Source organism: Amphiprion ocellaris, chromosome 8, assembly GCF_022539595.1.
Source record: "Amphiprion ocellaris isolate individual 3 ecotype Okinawa chromosome 8, ASM2253959v1, whole genome shotgun sequence".
Lineage (NCBI taxonomy): Eukaryota > Metazoa > Chordata > Actinopteri > Pomacentridae > Amphiprion > Amphiprion ocellaris.
The window spans coordinates 9,186,948-9,209,504 of record NC_072773.1 but is presented as its reverse complement, the minus strand read 5'-3'; the positions used below and the strand labels follow the sequence as shown (position 1 = coordinate 9,209,504).

The window sequence follows — 22,557 nt, the reverse complement described above, 5'->3', positions numbered from 1 at the left end:
GACAGCGAACACTGTGCGAGGAACGACAGGTGAGTATGAAGCAATGAGAGGAGAATGAGAGGAGGACGAGGAACACGAGATAAACACAAGCAACCTCTCAGCGCCGAGGAGTTTTCGCGGCCGAGGAGGTCTCGGAGCAGACCGGGCCCGTCCCTCACCCTCTGTCTCTGATGAGCAGCAGGAGGAGAAAATGACAGTGAATGCTGTGCGATGAACGAGAGGAAGAAAACGCAGGAAACAACACACACAAGCAACCTCTCAGCGCCGACGCGTTTCACGGCCTAGGAGGTCTCGGAGCAGACCGGGCCCGTCCCTCACCTTCTGGCTCTGACTCCGAGCAGGAGAGTGATGAGTAGCAGGAGGAGGAAATGACAGCGAACGCTGTGCAAGGAACGAGAGGAGGAAAACGCAGGAAACAACACACACAAGCAACCTCTCAGCGCCGACGCGTTTCACGGCCTAGGAGGTCTCGGAGCAGACTGGGCCCGTCCCTCACCTTCTGGCTCTGACTCCGAGCAGGAGAGTGATGAGCAGCAGGAGGAGGAAATGACAGCGAACGCTGTGCAAGGAATGAGAGGAGGAAAACGCAGGAAACAACACACACAAGCAACCTCTCAGCGCCGACACGTTTCGCGGCCTAGGAGGTCTCGGAGCAGACTGGGCCCGTCCCTCACCTTCTGGCTCTGACTCCGAGCAGGAGAGTGATGAGCAGCAGGAGGAGGAAATGACAGCGAACGCTGTGCAAGGAATGAGAGGAGGAAAACGCAGGAAACAACACACACAAGCAACCTCTCAGCGCCGACGCGTTTCGCAGCCTAGGAGGTCTCGGAGCAGACCGATCGGCCTTATCGGGGGGCGGTCGGATGAATGAAACTATGTACCTACGTCCCTCACTCTCTGGCTCTGACTCCGAGCAGGAGAGTGATGAGCAGCAGGAGGAGGAAATGACAGCGAACGCTGTGCAAGGAACGAGAGGAGGAGGAAACAACACAAGCAACCTCTCAGCGCCGACGCGTTTCACAGCCTAGGAGGTCTTGGAGCAGACCGGGCCCGTCCCTCACCCTCTGGCTCTGACTCCGACTCCGAGCAAGGAGAGTGATGAGCAGCAGGAGGAGGAAATGACAGCGAACGCTGTGCGAGGAATGACAGGTGAGCATGAAGCAATGAGAGGAGAATGAGAGGAGGACGAGGAACACGAGATAAACACAAGCAACCTCTCAGCACCGAGGCGTTTTCGCGGCCGAGGAGGTCTCGGAGCAGACCGGGCCCGTCCCTCACCCTCTGGCTCGGACTCCGAGCAGGAGAGTGATGAGCAGCAGGAGGAGGAAATAACAGCGAATGCTGTGCGATGAGCAGCAGGAGGAAGAAAACGCAGGAAACAACACACACAAGCAACCTCTCAGCGCCGACGCGTTTCGCAGCCTAGGAGGTCTCGGAGCAGACCGGGCCCGTCCCTCACCCTCTGGCTCTGACTCTGAGCAGGAGAGTGATGAGCAGCAGGAGGAGGAAATGACAGCGAACGCTGTGCAAGGAACGAGAGGAGGAGGAAACAACACAAGCAACCTCTCAGCGCCGACGCGTTTCACAGCCTAGGAGGTCTTGGAGCAGACCGGGCCCGTCCCTCACCCTCTGGCTCTGACTCCGAGCAAGGAGAGTGATGAGCAGCAGAAGGAGGAAATGACAGCGAACGCTGTGCGAGGAATGACAGGTGAGCATGAAGCAATGAGAGGAGAATGAGAGGAGGACGAGGAACACGAGATAAACACAAGCAACCTCTCAGCACCGAGGCGTTTTCGCGGCCGAGGAGGTCTCGGAGCAGACCGGGCCCGTCCCTCACCCTCTGGCTCTGATGAACAGCAGGAGGAGGAAATGAACGCTGTGCGAGGAACGAGAGGAGGAAAACGCAGGAAACAACACAAGCAACCTCTCAGCACCGATGCATTTCGCTCTCAGTGGTCCTGGTAACCTCGCTCTGACTCCGAGGAGGAGGAGAATGAGGAAAGGACAAAGCTAACCCTGTGTGAAGAACGACAGGTGAGTATGAAGCTAGATGACTAGGAGAACACGAGGCTGCCGGCTGCCACAAACAACCTCTCAGCACAACCGAGTTTCGCAGCTCACAAGGTTGTGTAAGATCTCGCTCTGAGGAGGAGGATGACAAGAAGTACGAAAGGGCAGAATGAACTCGGTGCAAAGAACGACAGGTGAGTAGGACGCAAGAAGAGGAGGACAGCGAGAGGTGAGAGGCGCCGCAAAACAATCAAACAATAAAATCCCTAAAAAGTTTTTCAAAAATGTTTGTAATAAAATACAGTTCTTTTTTGTCTGTGACTTTCTTTTGGAGGGGATGGGATGAAACACACGCACACAGAGAGAGAGGGAGAGAGAGAAAGAGAGAGAGAGAGAGAGAGAGAAAGAGAGGAAAAGATACAGAGATACAATGGAGCCGGTGCAACAAAACACACAGGTACATGGGAGCCACAGAATGTTCCAGAAAGTCCAGGAAGATTCCAGCTTGTTCCTTGGCGGCTTGCAAAATTTCTTTTGGAACTGAGAAAAGATGAAATGGAGCCTGTGCAAGGAAACACAAGTGCAGAGATGAGCCACAGAATGTTCCAGAAAGTCTAGGAACATTCTGGCTTGTTACTTGGCAGCATCAGGAGGAAGAAAGGGCAGAGCTAACGTGTGCAAAGAATGACAGGTGAGTACGGAGCAAGAAGAGTAGGACAGCGAACGGCTGCCGCCAAAAAACCCTCTCAGCCGTGAGACATTTCGCTGCCAAAAAGGTAGCTGTCGTGGAATGGACGGGAGGGGAAACGAAGACATGTACTAAATATATCACCCCTTCCACCGCCGAGTTACCCGTCTCTTCCATCACACGGTAAGCCTACAGCAAAAACAACCATGATGGCGCGGCAACGTTTCGCCGCTCAAAGGTTCATGCAACAGCTTTTTTCCAGCTTGCCGTGTGAAGAATGCAAAGATAACGAAGATGAAGTTATACAAGAAGACGAACAGGAAGAGGACGAAGAGGGTCGGGGGCGAGGGAATGGGAGGAGAAGAGGGTGGCGAAGGAAGGAAGAGGAGAGGAATCAAGAGCGCGAAGAGAGCATTTTGCGACGACGAGAGCGAGAGGCCGGGAGGACGAGACAGCTGCGACGGCAGCGGGAAAAGAGTGATAGGGAGCGAGAGGAGAGGAGAAGGGGATGGCGAAGGAAGGAAGAGCAGAGGAATCGAGAGGAGAGCGTTTCACGACGGCGAGAGGACAGGAGGATGAGGCAGCTGGGAGGACAGCGGGAGAAGAGCGGTCGGGAGCGAGAGGAGAGCAGAACGGGATGGCGACGGAAGGAAGAGCAGAGGAATCGAGAGCGAGCGTTCCTGTCGAGAAACAGGAAAATAACTTGGTCCTCTACACCGCGGCCACCGCTGCAGCAGCAGCCCTGGCCGCCTGGACCCACAGCCTATGCGGCTTCCAATGCCCGAGACATCGTCTCGACATTCTTCCTCTTCTTCACCTGGGAAATAGACAATCATTCTGGAGGAGACTAATCGCGATGGTCTTAGGAAATACGGAAGAGACGGTTGGAAGCGGATGGACGAGATCGACCTGCACGCCTACATGGGGCTGCTCATCCTAGCCGGCGTGTACAGGTCCCGAGGCGAGGCTACCGCCAGCCTGTGGGACGCGGAGAGCGGACGTGCGATTTTCCATGCCACGATGTCCCTCAAAGTCTTTCACATTTACTCGAAGCTGGTGCGGTTCGACGACCGCACGACAAGAGCAGAGAGATGAGCCTCGGACAAGCTGGCGGCCGTGAGAAAGGTCTGGGACCCATGGGTCAAACAGCTACCGATCCTGTACAACCCCGGGCCTCACGTCAGGGTGGATGAGCAGCTGGTTCTGTTCAGAAGTGATGACACAAACAATAAAATCGATAAAAAGTTTTTCAAAAATGTTTGTAATAAAATACGGTTCTTTCTTTTGTCTGTGCCTTTCTTTTGGTAGCGATGGAGTGAAACACACACACACACTGAGAAAAAGATACCGCGGTGGTGCAATAAAACACACAGGCACACATAAACCAAAGAACCAGAAAGTCCCAGAGCCTTCTGGCTTGTTACTTGGCAGAATGCCAATATTCTCCTGGGACTGCATACGGTGGTAGTGGAGTGATACCTGTTCTGTAATCTTCTCTCTCTCTCTCTCTCAATTCCCTCAAGGCCGTTGTCCCTTTTGACAGTATATGCCCAGTAAGCCTGCCAGGTACAGGATCAAATCGTGGATGGCCTGCGATGCCAGATCCAGCTACGCTGGAAAATGCAAGTTTACACGGGGAAGAAGCCCGCAGCGGCCGCCGCCACGGAGGGTGAGAAGGGACAGGGACGAGGAGGCTCGGAGAGGAATCTGGCAGCCCGCGTGGTGCTCGACATAACGGAGGGCCTGACGGGCCATAACGTCACCTGCGACAATTTCTTCACTTCCTACGAACTCGCGCAGCAGCTCCTCCGCGATAGGAACAACACCATGGGTAGATTGCCCGAGATGCTGTGAGATCGCGAGATTCAGTGAGAGTGACGAAATTCAACATGGCGGCTCCCAGCTGCTAGATGAGAAGTAAACAAATCGCCGTTGTTCAACATATTTATATTAAAAAAAACAACAACAACCTAACTAAATAGCCTGCTCAAGATCGGAAATGGTAGTGCTCACAGTGGAGGACCTTGAGAACTTTATTGACGACTACTTCGTCCGGTGCACTATGGAAGACGCCAACTCCGCCAACCCGAACAAGAGGAAGAAGGCAGACTCCTCGACAGACACACAAGACTTTGAGATCACAGATATCCAGGTAAGTGTTCTCGAGTCTATTAATAAGAAGCTCGATATCCTTTGTTTGCTTCACCAGGAGATAAAGGACCTGAAAGCAAGCCTGGAGTTCACCCACCAGCAGATAGAGGACCTGCAGAGGGACAACACCGAACTCCGGTCCACACTGACAGCTGTCACTTCAGAGGTGAGTACATTTAAAAAAGAAAACAAAACCCTGAGGGAGACCGTCCTCCTCGACTGGATAGTCGAGGAGCATGCGGGACAACCTGATCTTTTCTGGTATCCCTGAGTCCACACCGGATAACCCAGAGACCCTTGTTAAAAACTTTATGGTGTTGGCACTTAAAATCCCTGCGGAAGTGGTTAAAAACATCACTTTCCACCGTGTCCACCGGCTCGGACCCCGAGGAGGAAACCGACACCATCCTATCATCGCAAAGTTGAGCACTTCCAGCAGAAAGTGCTCGTAAGAAGCAAAGGACGGGAGCTGAAAGGGACGGCGTTCGGGATGAACGACCAATTTCCCAGGGAAATCAACGAGAGGTGCAAAGTATTATACTCCATCATGAAAGAACACAGACAGAAAGGTAAACGGACTGCACTGGTTGTGGACAAACTGCACATAGATGGGCAGCTATTTTGGGAACCCTCCATTACCCCCTGGCTCTTCTTAAAAAAAAAAAAAACTGGCTTAAACACTTAATATATCACTTAGTAATTTATGCTAGAAAATGTAATAAAAAAAATTAATCTCACAGGTGTAAACGTCTCACTCTCCTAATATACACTCCCCACTGGAGAACCCCCTCCTCCTTCTACTTTTCTCTCTCTCCCTCTCTATGTCTCCCTTTAGCCCTCTCCCCCTCTCACACACTCACCCCCCACACTCTCACTCACACCCTGTGTACCCCCCATGTTTATTGCGCTTGTATGTTTTATAATGTGTTTGTTGATAGTTTTTCAGGCAATGATGTGCTATTATATAATGTAAATATAGATCCTGACCTCCTGTATACATCTCTCTCCAACACTCACAGCTCACAGACAGCAACAGACAGCTCACAAGGACACACACAGATGTTATATTACATTGCTACATACTCAGTGACAGAACATCTTCTCTCTCTATGTTCAAGTTTAATATCGTAGCCTGGAATGTTCATGGCATACGCTCACAAACAAAAAGAGTTAAAATCATGGACTATTTCTCTAAATTAAAAGCAGATATTTTGCTCCTCCAAGAAACGCATTTACTACAGTCGGAAGAAAAATCTTTATCAGGCTCGAATTATAGTATTATTTTTTCATCTTGTTATAACAGCAGACAAAGAGGGGTCTCCATTCTAGTCCATAAGAGAGTACCATTCACTTTAAAAAGTACAGTAACAGACTCAGAGGGCAGATATATTATTATCCAGACAACAATCTTTAATAAATTACATTCTATTGCAAACCTCTATGCTCCGAATAATGACGATCCAGCCTTCTTTCACACTGTTTCCCACATCAAAGTGGTTCCAATTGTTAGACTCTGCTATTTTTAAATTCTACTCAAAGAATAAAAAGGCTAAAATCAGTTTGACTACCCTCCAGAAGAATAAATCCAAAGGGGGACTGGAGGCTCCCAACTTCATGTATTATTATTTATCCAACCAAATACAATATCTCACCAAATGGATATATCCAAATGAAGAATATAACTCCTGGCTGGAACTAGAACAGTTAGATTGTAACCAGATCAGAATCTCTGACCTTCCCTTTATCACTTCTGCCCTTAAGCATCACTCCTGCTTCAAGAACGCTATGATCGCTTCCACCTTGTCTGCTTGGTGGAAAGCACTGGAAATCACAGGTTCCCAATTAAAACCCAGTATACTCTCCCCAATCTGGCACAACCCTGATTTTGCAAACAACAAAATAGCTCTTTATTGCAGCACATGGGCAGAGAGAGGAGTCACCCACCTCCATCACCTTCTTGATGATAACACATTTAGGACATATATAAACTTATTCCAAACATTTGAAGTAAGAAATGGAAATTTTCTCCAGTACCTACAGGTAAAGAAGATGATTACAAGTAGAATTCCATCGCTTCAGACTACTTTACAGCCAACGGATTTACAGCCACCTGAATTTGTCAAATACATTGTGAAACTGTCTCCAAGAAATAAGAAGAATCTCTCAAAAATTTGTAGTTTACTTTCAAAGACACACTCTATACACCTACCAACTCAAAAATGTGAAAAAGCCGTATCCAAATCTTTTGACTCAGATTTTTGGACCCAGATCTGTGAAACCACATTTAAAATGACTAAAAACACCAATTTACAATTAATCCAATTTAAGGTGCTTCACAGAACGCATATAACGCAATATAAACTGTATAAAATGGGCTTCTCGCGCTCAGACACATGTACGCAATGCACCCAAAACATGACTGCCACTTACTTTCATGCTCTGTGGCTTTGTACACTCGTCTATCAATTCTGGGTAACAATCACACAGAAACTCTCCAATATTTCGGACTGCGGGATTCCGCATTCCCCAAACGTTTGCCTAATTGGCGATCTAACGCAAACAGCCCTACCAGACATTCATATCCAACCCACACTTGCAGCTATCGGCATTGCCAAAAAAACTATTTTAGTTAACTGGAAAGATAAGGAAGCCCTCAACATCATCCATTGGCTGAACCTCCTCACAGAACACATTTCACTTGAGAGAATATCTGCTATCAGAAAAAAACAACTGGACTCCTTCAAAGAAAAATGGTCTCCATTTATTAAATCAATAAATATTAATCTGTAGCCTCCACTTGTATGTGGGCGTATGCCACTTCCCTCATAAAATTGTGATACTTATTCTGTCTGTGTATGGTCTGACTTTTCTCTGCTTTATTTCAGTTTATTAACCCTCTACCTTTTTAAGTAGGATGGCACCGTGGACTTCAAGACAGTGTGCATGCACTGGTGGTGTCCTTTCCCTATTGTTCCTGGGGTTGCTCTCTGGCTCTGCGGGGCCTGCGTGGCTCGGGCCCCTCTGCCTGGGGGTGGGTGTCCCCAGTGTCTCTCCCTTTGAGCCCTGGGTCTGCTGGGTCTGTGCGCTCTCCCGGGGCCTTGGGGGTGGTGGCGGCTGGTCTCTTCTGGGGCGCCCTGGCTGGCTCTGGGGTTTGAGGTGGGTCGGCCCTCCCGTCGCTCCCCTGTCCCTTCCCGCTCTGCTTCCCTCCTCCTCCTTCCTCTCCTACCTGGCCACTCGTCCTCGCCCCTCTCCCTCCCCTGGGGGGGGCCTGGGGCCCTCCGCTGCCTGGGGGTCTGGCATGGGTCTCTCTGGGGGGGTGGCACTGGCTCATCTGGGCACAGGCCTTGGTACTTGCCTGTGTGCTGCCACTGGAGATCAGTTTCTGCTGGCTGGGGGCTTCTGTCCAGGCCCGGTGCTGTCCTGAGGAGTGGTGGGGTGGGTGGGGTCTCGGTGATGCTGCGGGGTGGGTGCCCTGCATCCTGGACGTGCCGGCTCCGGGGTGGGTGTTGACTGCTGCAGTCAGGTTTATTCTTCTATGGACGTCCACTGACTTTTTCAAAAGAACCGTTTTGCCTTTTTTTTTTTTTTTTTTTTTGTTAATGTTTCATGTATGTTTTTTTTTTTTTGTATGTTGTTGAAAGCTTACTTACCTCATTGTGATTTGTTTGAAATTACCCACTGTTGAATACTGATATGTGAATTTGGCTTCATAGATGTTCTTGTGTTGCAGGTACATGGGCCAGACGTGGCCATCGAACAGGCCGGGGGGGTCTGGCACCGTGTAGTTCCTAGAGCACCTCCTCTTTTTGCATTCTTCATATGGGATGGAAATAAAGTAACGTTGGTTTAGCACGTCGATCAAAGGCCTGTAGGTGTAAAGCAGGAAGCCCTCCACAATGAGGATGTGAGTCTCCTCCTCCTCCTTGTGGTCGGACTTCGGGACGATCTCTGTGTCCAGGGTGTTATTAACGCCATGAGACTTCTCAAACTTCACCGGGTTCTCCAGCCACGCGTAGATCGTACTCATCATGGCGTCCATGTCCAAAGCAGTGATGACATCGTACTGCTTAAAGCCATCTTCACCAACTTCAATCTGATCTTGGGGCTTGAAGAAGTCATCCTGATGTACCACGCAGCAGTTGGGCCTTGGGTCCCTCATGGGCCCTCAAGGGCCCTCATGGCCCTTGGTTCCTGGTGGTGCGGCCTGGTCCTCCCTCCGGGGCGGGGTGCTGCATGCGGCTGGCCCGTGGTGGGGCTATGGCGTCTGCTGGGGCACTGCTGTAGCGCTGCAACTTCTGGGGGTTTTGGTGCTGGCTGGGCCGGTCGGGTTCGAGTGGGCCCACCTCGGCCTCTTGCCTCCGGGCTCTGGGGGCCCTCTGCATCAGTACTGGTGCTCTTACTACCTGTCTCCCCTGCTGCTCTGTCCTCATGGACCGGATCCACACCAGACTGCCTCTTACTGTGCACTTCACATACTTCACATGTCACTGTATATAGCTACTCTTAGGCACATATAGGGACACGACAGAGCAGGTGGGGCTCTGTGGTGGGGCGGATGGGGTGGGGTGGGGGGTTTGGTGGGGGCTGGGGTGGGCGGGGTTGGGGCTTGGGTGGCGGGTGGGTCCTCGTGCCCCTGGCCGCCTGGGTCGATCTTGGCACGCTGGGGGTGTCGGTAGCTGCTCCCTCTTGTTCTCCGGGTCCGCGTCGTTCACGGTGGCCCCGGTGGCTCTCTGGGGGCGCCGCCCTGTGGCTCCTACGGCCCGGGGGGAGGGGTGCCCTGTTGGCTTGGCCCTGCCTTGCCGTGATTGCTGTTCTGGGCTTCGGGGTTCTTCACACTTGCATGTTTGATCAGGTCTCGCCAGCTACTGCCGAGTCCTATTGTTAGCGAATGATGGGACCCGCCAGAATATGCTGAGACTCTCTCCAGAGTCTCTACCCTAAACTCATTCTCTCTTTCACTAGTATCCTCTTTTGGCCTATTCTATTCAATTCTTTACTATCAAGACATCCACAATTATGGTGCTCAGTACCGTTTGTTTAATTATTTATTGAATCTCTTTTTCTTTTGTGTTGGTTTTCTTTTCTTCTTTTTTTTTATTGATGAGCAGTTAGTAGTTGGAAATAACACACCACCTTACAATCTTTAATTGTAATAGCACCACCTGTTAGTTTCTATCCCTGTTCATCCTGTTCGTCCTGTCCAGTCTTTCCCCCGCACATCACTGAGGTGTAGCACTGCCCTCCCTTGCTCATAATAGGGAATTCTAATAAAGAATGTCTGCCTAGCTTTCAGGGAGGGCCGGTGATGGTCACACACATGCACTAAATATTAAAATATTTGGCTACAAGACTAACATATGCATCAATCTCATACAATGTTGACACCTCTTTTGTGGAGTTAAACAATGAGAACAAATGCAGACAAAAAAAAAGGAACAACACCATGCTCAGCACGATCAGAAAGAACAAACCCGAGTTCCCGACCGCCCTGCTTGTGCTCCGAGGGAGACGGGTCCTCTCCTCCAAGTTCGCCTTCACGCGCTGGTCTCCTACCTGGCCAAGAAAAACAAGAACGTGTTGCTGCTCAGCACGTTCCACGCACGGGACGCGGACACCATCGGCCGGAGGCGGCGTGCGGACAATAAGCCCGCCGTCGTCCAGGACTACAACTCCAACAAAGGCGGCGTGGACAACCTGGACAAAGTCGTAGGCGCATACAGCTGCAGGAGGATGATGGCTCACTGGCCCTTCGCCGTCTTCCACAACATTCTCGGCGTGTCCTCCTACAACGCCTTCGTGATATGGAGAGAGCTCAACCTGGACTGGTTGCCCGGCAGGCGCAACAAGAGGAGGGTGGTTCTCGAGCAGCTGGGCAAGGCGCTCGTCGCTCCGCTCATCGAACGGAGGGCTCGCCTGCCGAGCGCAGAAGCGGCGGTCGTGAAAGCCCATCGGCTGGTGGCCACGGGGGGTGTCGGCAGGGACGGCGGCGGCGGGGGGGGGGGGTCGCTTCTTCTTCTTTTTCTTCTTCTTCCCCTTCTCTCCGTCCTTGGACGGATCTTGTCTCGGCACCGGCCCCCTCGTCGAAGGCTGAGCCTCCTGCTGCGGCCCAGGCCCGGGCCCCCGGGCACGTCCTGGAGGACATTGGCCTCCAGTACTACTGTGAGGAACCTCAGCGTTGTCTTTGACCAGGACATGTCCTTTGACTCACACATAAAACAAATCTGTAGGACTTCCTTTTTCCACCTGAGAAATATTGTGAAAATCAGGAACATCCTGTCTCAGAGTGATGCAGAAAAACTAGTCCATGCATTTGTTACTTATAGGCTTGACTACTGTAATTCCTTATTATCAGGTTGTCCCAAAAGCTCTCTCAGACATCTACAGTTGATCCAAAACGCTGCAGCCAGAGTACTGATAGGAGTTAGCAAGAGAGATCATATTTCTCCTATACTGGTTTCTCTTCATTGGCTTCCTGTTAAATCTAGAATAGAATTCAAAATCCTTCTTCTGACATATAAAGCTCTTAACAACCAATCTCCATCATATCTTAAAGACCTGATAGTACCATATTATCCCAGCAGAACTCTTCGCTCTCAGACTGCAGGCTTACTTGTTGTTCCTAGAATCTCTAAAAGTAGAATGGGAGGAAGAGCCTTCAGTTATCAGGCGCCTCTCCTGTGGAACCAGCTCCCAGTTTGGGTTCGGGAGGCGGACATCCTCTCTATTTTTAAGACCAGGCTTAAAACCTTTCTTTTTGACAAAGTTTATAGTTAGGGCTGACTGGGGGACCCTGACAGGGTGAGCTGGTGTTCAGCAACAACTTTTGTTTATTGTAAAGGTTAGCGTATTTATGCTTACCCTCTGTGATATATTTCACACTCTATTTTATAATTCTGTTGGTTATATGTTACCTGACAGGGTAACACAGCCCCATACTATGTTTTTTGTTTTGAAATATAGGCCTGGGCATTAAGACACAACCCATTGTGTGAGTGCTTTTACTTTCGATACTCAAAGTACATTTAAAAAAATAAGTACTTATTTACTTTTACTTAAGTAGAATTGTTTATATGGTATTTCTATTTTTACTCAAGTATATATTTTGCTGGTTATCTGTACTTTTATTTAAGTACTGAGCAAGAGTACTTCCTCCACCACTGACCCCCCCCCGGGGGGGGGGGGGGTCAGTGGTGGAGGAAGTACAAGCACAAGGTCAAGCACAAGGTCAACGCCGGTACAGTGCCCCTGGAACAGGAAGGGTTAAGGGCCTCGCTCAAGGGCCCAACAGTGGCCGCATCGGGGTTTGAATCTCTGACCTTCCGATTAGTAGTCCAGAGACTTAACCGTTGCGCCACCACTGCCCCTTTCCAATGATGTATCGTGTTTTGTCCTATGACAAAACTCCATCTCCATTGGATAAAATGAAATTAAAATAATTTTTTCAAACATAGTGGCTAAATTCTTCAATGACAACTTTTTTTTGACTTACAAGTGAACCATGGGTGTCACTTTTGGCCTCGTTAAAAATGTTCTTTACCGGTTATACCCTGGTTCACAGCATCCTAACCCTACATGATAGGAGGATGTCATCAATGTTAGCATTGAGGACATCCTTACCGATTACTTTATTTCCCCAGGAAAACAATTTCAGGGTTACACTCATTCATGTGTTCTGAATTAACATTTCTAGCATTCTTACAATGAGTGTTAATTTCATGTGAGGCTTGCGTGTTATCTGACGGAATAAGTAAGCTAAATACATAGGCTAAATTTGAATGCATTTCATTGGATATTCGAACTAATAAAACATGGCTGGGGATAAACAGAACTAAACAATACTAAAATTCGCTTCTGTAATGTAAGAACTTAAGAACAAATTCAAGGTATTTAGGTAGTAAAACCACACTGTTTTAATCTTGTAATCTCCTTCATCCAAAATATTTTAAACACACATATACTGGTACAGCAGTACCAGTAATCTAAAACATTAAAGGAATACTAACTTTTACTAAACATCCTTTTACATTTCATACAGAAGTACATTTTCTGACAATTTACACATTTTTTTGACAATCAAGTTGGAGTATAGAATTTTTGAAGGAGCATATTCACAAAGTGGTGTAAACACATTTTCCACCACTGTTCAAAATGCTCCTCATGGTTGTGCTAACTTTTCATGGTAGCTTGCCATGTGTGAATGTTAACACATTAAACGCTGCCATGTAAAGACAGCCACTTTACATGTTTTCCTCTGAAAGCTCTGAAATGCTGTCATCCTGTTCACTTTCCTCTTCACAATGCTATTTGTCTTTCTCCAACATAAGGAAAGATGAGTCCATGTCAAAACATACATAGGTCCTAGCGATAGAGCTCAGTTTCTCCAGAAGAATGTGGTGCTTGTGAAGAGAAGACAGCAGTGCAGTCCCCTGTATCCCTCTTCTGTGGTTGTAGATGAAAGGTTTAATAATAATAATAAAAAAAAGGCAACACGGAAGCTTGAAATATGTAGTTTGAATACATGATTCTGAGGCTATACATTTTTCTGAAAATATCCCAATTGGGTAAGTGATTAAAGGTTTTTAAATTTCATAGAAAATAATTTACTGTGGTTTTTGATGTCCTCTTCAGTTTTGTGAAAGAGGTTGTCCAGTTTGCCCTGTGCCATTCTTAGATATTGGTAATGCTGAGTCATCTCCTTCACATCTGACGAGCATGACTTGATCAAACAGTCGCTTCTTCAAGCGAAAGCGAACAAGTAATTTAAGAGAACAGATGAGAAAACAATAAATGTCCTCAGTGCAGGTTGGCATTGAGAAAAATCAGATGCCTGAGCTTGGGTAGGCTGATACGATTTCTTCTTTCAACGAGTATCTGCCCTGTTTTTGAGAAGATTCTCTGAGATGTTACAGAAGTTGCCACAATACAGTCTCCCCTCCATCACCTTCACCAGGTGGGGAAGACTCAGGCCTTGGCCTGCCAAAAGTTCAGTGGGTCATCTGCTCGTTGGATGAGGGGCTAATCAAGATATGATCTCACCTCCATTACAGCATCAGCTGTAGGATTTCTCCTTGCAGCATCTCCTGTATTTCTTTCATCAAAGAGCCTCCATACATCAGCAGTCTATGGCTCCGCCTCCACTTGGCCCTCTAATGGTGGAGGTGGCCAGCTGCTGGGGGTACATTTTGCTGCTACTGCACTTATTCTCTGAAGTGCTTCGTCAACAGCTCTGTTGTCACTGAAAGCAAGCTGCTGTAACCTAGAATCCAGTAACATGGCTTCTGCAAGGACAGTGTTAAACTCCAGACTTCATTAAATATATTGGGAGTCGGCTCTCACTCGATGGGAGTCGGCACTTCTGAGTCACTACAACGCATCGGCTCTTAGAGCCGCATTTTTTGCGCATGACACATCAGTAGCAGCAGACTGAGTGATCAACTGTCGTTCTGTACTCTCAGATATTTTGTACATTTATCTGCAGTGGCACTTGTCTGCAGTTACCTACTGGCTTTTAAGCTGTTAGCTAATGCTATGCTTGGTTGGCATAACTGCAGTGATGTTATTGTTAACATATGAACAGACAGGGAGTAACTAAAGCTAGGTTAGCACAACTTTAGCAATGCATTGTAAATGAAAAGCATGACCTACGCAACAAAGCACTCGTCATGACACACAGCAAAGAGAGTTAAACTGAAACAGGAGACATGTTGAGTTATTGTTAATTTCACAACATCGTTATAGACTTACCTGTCGGCAAGCTCCGCTTAGCTCACTCCTGTAATGTTGCCTGGCTTTAGCTTACTCCTGTACATTACAGAGAAGACAACGGTGAGGACTGATTGAATGGAGACAGAGCTCCATATATTGGACAAACAGTGCAAGGACACCACTCTGCTCTGACACATAAGAGCATTTACTGTTTTATGAGTAATTAAGAATATATTGGCGTTCAATCTGCAAAACACCGATGATTATTTTGAAAAGGGTGATAAATCGGTCGGGCCCTACTGTTTACCGTCTTCCATTTCGAGTTGGTTGGTTCTGCCACTACCGGATCAACTACCCATTTGCGCATGCGCGACGGTAAGTCTAGTTGCACAAACTGCTTGAAATGTGTTGCCAGAGACATTTCAGGGATTTTGAATCATTGTGCGCTGCAGAAGCGTTAATTGCGAGAATATTTTTAATGAGATTTATCATGATGGATTAATCCACATTAACGCGTTAATTTTGAGAGCCCTAGTACAAAATAAATCGAAAATTTATTTTAATTTTAATAACTCAATGATGTATAATCGTCTTTTTTTTCCCACCAATGGTCTTTAAATAAGGTTCATCTCTAAGTTACTGCTGACAAAACCCTTTTGAAGTGGCTGCTTGGGTTGCTTATTGTCACCTTTACCATGTTTAAATTCACATTGCAATGTGAAATAAAGGCAGTTCACTCTAAAATAAGCCTGGGACTGTTTTTGTAAGAGATTTAAATGTTATTTTTTTTTTGGTGTTTATGCAGTCTTTTATCTGTGCAAGGAGTCCTGCAAGATGGAATAAACACAGCACCAAAGAGATGGCAGAAAGGTCCAGCAGCTCTTCATCACTTTCATAACTGCAAAATAACATGACAAAATAAAGTTGGACAACAAATGAACTTTATTTTAGAAAGTTTTCAAAGTAGATTTTTTTTATATCAATTCATGCAGCTTCAGTTGAGAATATTTACAGATAATTTCATAAATAACTGTAAAAATGTGAGCCTCCATCTTAATTCCAATTACATAGGAATGTTTTATGTGTTTTACTTTTTTTGAGTCACTTTAACTGGTTCACCTTTTCTCTTTTCTCTCCCCAAATTACTGCACCCATCTCTACATCTCTACTCGTATCAGCTGGAAGCCCTGACCACAGACCAGCACATATCCCACCTTCGCTCTGTTTGTTCTGCTCTCACAGGAAACCTTCAAACCCGTGTCAGTGTTTATGTTAATTTCTGTCTCACCTATGCTGTAGCTGTGTATTTGATTTCCTGGATAAACTGTTGTCTTGCCTCCTTTTTCATCACTGGTCTGACAAACTGGATTATCTGTCTCACTCGCTGCCTCAACAGGTTCTCCACCATCTGTTTCCTCTAATCCTCTCTGGTGCTTTTTTCCTCCCAACATCACAATCTCCTGCTCAAATCTTGTCTTCCCCTTTTCACCTCTGTCCATCATCGGCCCCTCCCACACCGCGAGTCCTGCAGCATCAGCAATGTGGGAGCACAGTGCCCCACTGTGGCTGATGCCAGCACTGCAGACCCTCCACAGACAAACCCTCTGATCTGCAGATGTGGAGACCACAAGGCCTGGTGTTAGGATCTTCAGGTCAGTCAGAGGAGCAGCGTGGGCCAGAAGGATGTTGGACTGGGATTGGAGATGAAGTTGAAGGTGGTTTCGGCGTTGAAACTGTGTTTGGGACACGGTAACGTGGGAAAACCCTCTGCTGCCCCCAGCTTCCCCATCCTCTGGGTACTGCACCCTAATTGTGGAAACTGTCAGCTGCCCATCATCCCCTCCGCTAGCAACAGTTACCAGGCAACCATCCTCGTGTTGCCCCGGTTTCTCCGCCCAAACAGCCAATGAGTTGACGCCGCTCTGGTGGGCGGGAATGTCGAGGCAGGGGATTGGTACAGCTGCGGCGCCACTTGAATTATCCATCGATGTGGGTGAAGCTTCAGTCAAATGCCACACTGCAATTTTCCCATCTGTTGCAGCACTGAACAGCAACTTATACCTGACAGAGAGGTACAGTGTGACTCATTTAAACCCATTTGCAACACCAAGTATCATTTTCTTCATGTTTAAAAAAAAAAAAATTTAAAAAAAAAATTTTTTTAATATATATATATATATATATATATATATATGACCTCTTAATATTTAACCACCAATCACCATTGTTTTGTAAAATATCACCTTTTAAAGTATCTAAATTTAAAAACAAATAATAGTCTGGTTTTATTAAGCTTCTACAAGACAAAGTGCCAAATTAAACCCCCTTCAGGTTAACAAAATGACACAAATGAACAAAAACTCACCTGTTTCCTTTATCATCCTCCAGACTGCAGGTGGTGACGCTGAGCACACAGCGCTGGTGGTAAAAGGTCTCCCACAGCAACTCAATTTGACATTTCACTTCACTGACTGAAAACAATCTTGAAAAGGTGGTAATGGAAGAGAACAAACAGAATACAGAGGAGTGATAGCATTTAAAGAGCACAAAACAAAATAAAATGACACCACAAAAACAGCAATACGGTGCTGAGACGTGACACCCAATAATTCCTTTACTGATAAAATGAATGTATCATATCTGCACATTTCATATGAAAATGACTAGGCCTAAAGATCTCACACGTGTTTTACTTCCCTAAATTTGTAGAAATCTAATTGCCATAAAACTAAATCAGGAACATATAAAAGGATAACACTAATTTAAAACTACCATATAGTAAAACTATCAATTTTACTGAATAAAATACTAACTGTAAGCACAGGAGGTTCACCTGCTTGGCATTTCTGCTTGTCGCACCTCCGCCAGTGCCATTAAAGAACATTAAACCAATTGGAAAACATTAATTCATCTCCCAGAAACTGTGTTTCAGATGATGGAAACCAACCTGACAGCTCCGTCACTGCAGGACAGAGCCAGAAGAATACAGCCTTCCTTTTCATCCACTACAGCAATGGACATGTATCTAAAAACAGACCACACAGTAATACGAACTCAAAAAAGGTGGATTTATAGATAAAAAATAACAGTCAGTTGAAATGCACATTTTCAAAAACTATAAGTATGCAGGAATATTCAGGGATCAGAGATGCTAAAAAAGTAACAGTAATGATGACAATAACATTACATAGCATCTTGCAAAAATGCGATAGTTTTCCACAAGTAAAACATATTTTCTAGCCTTATCTTACGTTTGGCATTTTCAATTTTAAAGAAAAACATTTACATATCTACATATGTAAATTAATTTATGTACTTATGTACATTTCCCTCTGCTTCAGCAACATGACCTTCACAGTTGTATTAAAACTTACCTCGTTTCTGGATCCATTTTCACTGTCTTGTGTCGATTCCGCCTCCTCTCCCACTGTTCATCCAATCGGTGGCTTGCCACCTGGATCACCTGACAGGAAGGAGTTGGTCTATGTTTGTCCCACGTGATCAGCAGCCGGTAACACTGGATTTGAGCCCGACCGCCAGCTGACACCAGCACGGCAGAGATGAAATTCGCCTGGTTTTTACTCCCTTCATCTGGACGTGTTGTTGCTGTTATCGTGCGAACGTTTGAGATATGGTCGGTAATAACTGAAAGGACTTTGACACTGCCAGAAATGGGGTTTACTGCCAGGATGGTCAAGCTAGTGTCCTCTCCTCCTGTCACCACAATCTCCCACAGTACTTCTTTTCTCATTTCCACCTCACCTCCCTTAATTTCCATTATATTTGCAGTACACTTCCCTATTCTCCCCAGCCTGCACACGCATCCAATCATCCTCCCATGGATGCCCTCTCTCAGGCTCCATCCCCCAGTCCCTCCTGCCCTCCCAGCCCAGCCTGGCGCCTCTCCAGGGGGTTGTGAAACCAGCACAGCCCCCTGCTTAATGAAGACCAAAGCTCCATATCCAGGCCAAACCCCTCTGTGAGTCGGCCAGAGGCTCCAGGATCGGTGCCCCCCACCACAGGGCACCGCTAACAGCCTCTCCTGTCTTACAGGGTCCCAAACCACAAAGTGGACAGCGTGGAAGCCAACAATGACAAATCTGGCTTCTCTTCCCTTGTTTCCTTCTTCGTTTTCAGTCAAATTGTATTCCCTTGTGTCTGTCTCACATTCCTCTCTGAGTTCTTCTTCATTAACTGGAATTTCAGGTTCAAGAAACAGAATCCTCTCCAGCCACTCCATACCCTTACAGGCCCGCTGGACTCTGAGAACCTCCAGCTGGAGCCTTGCTTTGTTCTCTGCACTCTTTCCAATGTAACTGTGTTTATTCTCCTCAGGTTTTTCTGCTGCTGGATGCACTCTGAACACCCTCACACATCCATCCCTGCCAGTGCTGTACAACAATCCCTGGTACTCACATACTGAAGTTACACCCTGCTTTCCATGCACTCCAAACAGACAACTCAGTGGTTGCAGCATTAGTTCTTGCAGTTTTCCACCTCCACTGCTTCCATTTTCCTCAGTTTGTTTCCTGTCTGTGAGCTCACCTTCTTTGCTCTCCTCGTCATTTTCCTTCTTTTCCTCAGCTTTCTCTCTTTCCTGAAACAAAAGCAAAGACCCTCTCCTGTCTCCACACACCCAAAGCACCTCCTTTGACCTCAACTGGAGGCTCACTGCAGCTATAAGCCAACGTTTCGCACAAGTAGGAAGAAGAAAAGGAGGAAGAGGATTTACACTGAGAGCTAAGGAGCTGTTTTCCTCAACTTTTACATCAATACACCAGCGATAGACGAGTCCTTCAGCGCCTGAAGCTAACAAATGCGCACTTTCTTTTCCTTTGTGCCAAATCAGACTATGGATCTTTCCTGCTCCACCTGTAAGAAGAATCCCACACTGAGGATGAGAAGTAGGAAACACCTGCAAGGAACCACTGAGGTTTCCCACAGCACACAAGTGAACTTGGACATTTGAACTTTTCACACTTACAGTTACTGTTTCCATCACACAATAGGACTGAAACTCAGGAGTCCCCTGCCATATGATATCCCACTTTCCATCACTGTATTGGCTAATTATTCCTTTGTCAGTGCAAACCACAAACCTCCTCTGACTCCAGTTTGTATTTTCATCTTCTTGTCCTACTATAGAAACTGCTTTAGGTAAGCCTTGATTGGGAAGTTTCAGATCAGTTAGGTTCTCGGTCACTTCTTCCTCTATACTCTCCTTCTTTTCTTCACTGTCCTCCACTTTCCACAGCCTCACCCCTCCGTCTGCTCCCCCTGTAGCCACCCATCTTTCCTCATTTCCTGTTTCCTCACTGACCGCCAGAGCACGAACACCTCCAGCTCGATGTCCCTTCAACATGCGAACCACCTTCCCATCTTCAGCCCAGTCCCAGACCAAACAAGCCCCGTCTTCCCCAGCGCTGAACACTTTCCCTGGTGAGAGACGCACCGAGAACACTCTGGCCTGGTGTCCATACAGGACCCTTAAACAAGGCGGGTTCAAGTCCCCACATTTCCCTCCGAGTCCACCTAAAGCACCAACGCCCCAAATCCGAATGCTTCGGTCATCAGAAGCCGAAGCCAGATATCCTTTCTTCTGGAGGTAAGAGATGCTGAAGATGACGCCAGTGTGGCCCAAGAGACGGCGCTCAACTGGAGCTTTGTGCTCAGGATCACTGCTTTCATCTCCTCCAGGCTTCCAGAGAACCAGCTGGTTGAAAACAGTCCCTCCTACTAAGACAGTATCAGCCCAGGATTCATGCACCAGAAGAAGGGCAAAGTACAGCAGACAGCCCTCCAGACAGGAGCGCTGAGTCAACACATCTCCTGTAATAACGTCCAGAAGAAGAGCACTATTGTGGGCTACAGCCACACAGAGCAGCGGCTGTTTGTTTCCAGGGAGCCATCGGACATCCAGAGCCCAGTCTTGTAGCTCCATGAGGGGACCCAGGATCTCCAAACATGGATGTTCCCCATCCTGAGGATCCGTATGGAACCTTACCAGCCTCACAGCCTTCCCTCCGAATACAGCTAGGTCATAGAAGCTGGGCTCTGTCGGGAACACGAATTTAGGAGTGCAAATGAACACAAAAATAAATAGGCAAACAAGAGAAACAAGAGAGTAAAAACTATGTACTACCACTTAAAGGTCCTTCAGTGAGGCACTAAACTAACAGATGCCACCCCATACCACCTGTATTTAATATAAACACCCACAAATTTAGCTTTAATATTTAGATTTTATGCTGATTGATTTTATAATTAAAAGATTTCTGACGATCAATACTAAAATGATCTACAGTATTCTAGGCTCAAGACTTACATGTCCAACTAGTTTCATTCAAATTAATATTTTATACAGCCTGACATAAATGGGAAAAAAACAGCCTCCTGAACACAACACAAAACATGATTTTTTTTTTAAAGAAGAAGAGAGCAGTAAAAACAAACATTTGCAGATACAAACCTTTTTTCTTCTCTCTGTGGACTGCTGTCACAGAGCTCTCTGCTGGTTGACTTCTAGGTCTTATTCCATGAATTCTGTAGTGTTGAAGGACACTTACTGAGGCACAGGCTTTGGGGCAAGGCTGGAGACTGTACACTGACAGGACTGGACCTTCACCTGCCAGAAAGAAAAGAGCAATATGAATGTGTTCTGTCATCTTTTATGAGGATGTGTTTAGATTCATACAACATAATTAAAGTCTGACAGGTTCCCAGAGTGTATCTTCTAATTTTTCAGTTTGCAATGTAAGCTTGACCTTCCAGTTAAAAAACAGCTTGTACATAGCTCTGAAGTGAGTGCCATTTAACATGTAGTTTTAATGCGTTTCAGTCATTATTTTCTATTGTTCCATCGTCTAACAACAGAAACAGAAAAATACGTTAATTACAACAGTTTTATTGGAAATTCAGCTGTATTAAATACAGTACATGTGAACACAGGGAGCAGGACAGAAGCAAACAGACGTAAATACCAGCCAAGTTTTGGACTCACTGATGCACAAGTGACAACAAAGAAACCCACAACCCTGTCCTTGTCTATTGGTTTTAAGGCTTGAGTATTGTTAGAAGTTATTTTACACCATCAAATTTATAACAACCACAAGACACAAAAATTTATTTTCACCCTGTGAGACCATTGCATTTTCTGTACCGTTTACTGTTGTGGTTAGACTGACAAAATTGCTTATTTGCATCAGCCACTATGGACAGGAAAAAACTAAGAAAAAAAATCAGCATAGCACAATCATAATCACGTGTATGCTGATTCTAAGGAGTGCTGCTTACCTGTTAGTAGAAAATCGTCCCGGAGAAACTCCAAACTAGTGACTGGAGCAACCAGGGCGACTGTCTCCATTCCTTAATGACTAACAACTTTCACTGAAGATACATTATGGACCTGAAAGATATCAAATTACAACTTACAACTTTCAGTTGTTAATGGTGGTACATACAGAGACGTGGGCAGACGAGCGTTGTGGTTGTTGGGCGCTTTAAATATGAAGATAATAATAAACTCACGTTGAGTAGACTCACTATTAGCCTTGAGTTAGCAAAACATGCTAACAACCACATCACATTTCGTGTTCTTTTTGCCATAAGAAACAAGAAGCAAAAGCGACAAGTGACTTCTTAAGGTAAATAAAAATGTCGCTGCATGCTTACCTACACAACGCCTTGAAAACTGCTAAAATCTATTTAAAATGTGCATTAATTCGTCTTCACTTTAGATGAGCATCCTGGTAGCCATGTGTTCTGTACCTCCTTCCGCGTTTTAACCATTCAGGTTGCACTATCGCCTTCATACGCTCTGATTGGTTATTAAACAAGATAGCCGCATGTGGATTGGTGGAAACAATGCACGTGATGTTGATGTTGCGCTACCTTTACATATTTTCTGTAAATTGTACTTTTTGCTCTCAGTCTTAGGCAGTTGGCGTTAAAATAATGTTTATATAATTGTCATCAAAGTTAAAGAAAATAATCCACAACAATAT

The 22,557-nt window shown here is 46.4% G+C and overlaps 3 protein-coding genes across 3 annotated transcripts; 1 reads left to right on the top strand and 2 right to left on the bottom strand.

Annotated features, from left to right (window-relative positions):
• Window positions 1-8,480: 8,480 nt before the first annotated feature.
• LOC111568202 (nicotinamide riboside kinase 2-like) lies at window positions 8,481-9,023 on the bottom strand. Its single transcript, XM_035947912.2, has one exon. It carries the CDS (start codon window positions 9,006-9,008, stop codon window positions 8,496-8,498), a length of 513 nt encoding a protein of 170 aa, XP_035803805.1. The 5' UTR covers window positions 9,009-9,023; the 3' UTR covers window positions 8,481-8,495.
• A 391-nt stretch (window positions 9,024-9,414) lies between these two features.
• Window positions 9,415-11,237, top strand: LOC129349460 (uncharacterized). The gene is made up of 2 exons (XM_055012676.1): window positions 9,415-11,008; window positions 11,202-11,237. The coding sequence occupies exons 1-2, from the start codon at window positions 10,265-10,267 to the stop codon at window positions 11,235-11,237; spliced, it is 780 nt and encodes a 259-aa protein (XP_054868651.1). The 5' UTR covers window positions 9,415-10,264.
• A 4,241-nt stretch (window positions 11,238-15,478) lies between these two features.
• On the bottom strand, window positions 15,479-22,340 carry wdr6 (WD repeat domain 6). Its single transcript, XM_023269727.3, has 7 exons — window positions 22,226-22,340; window positions 21,848-21,959; window positions 21,024-21,179; window positions 17,929-20,608; window positions 17,502-17,579; window positions 16,920-17,036; window positions 15,479-16,615 (listed from the first exon to the last, which is right to left on the bottom strand). Exons 2-7 carry the CDS (start codon window positions 21,915-21,917, stop codon window positions 15,712-15,714), a joined length of 4,005 nt encoding a protein of 1,334 aa, XP_023125495.1. The 5' UTR covers window positions 21,918-21,959; window positions 22,226-22,340; the 3' UTR covers window positions 15,479-15,711.
• Between the last annotated feature and the right edge of the window lie 217 nt (window positions 22,341-22,557).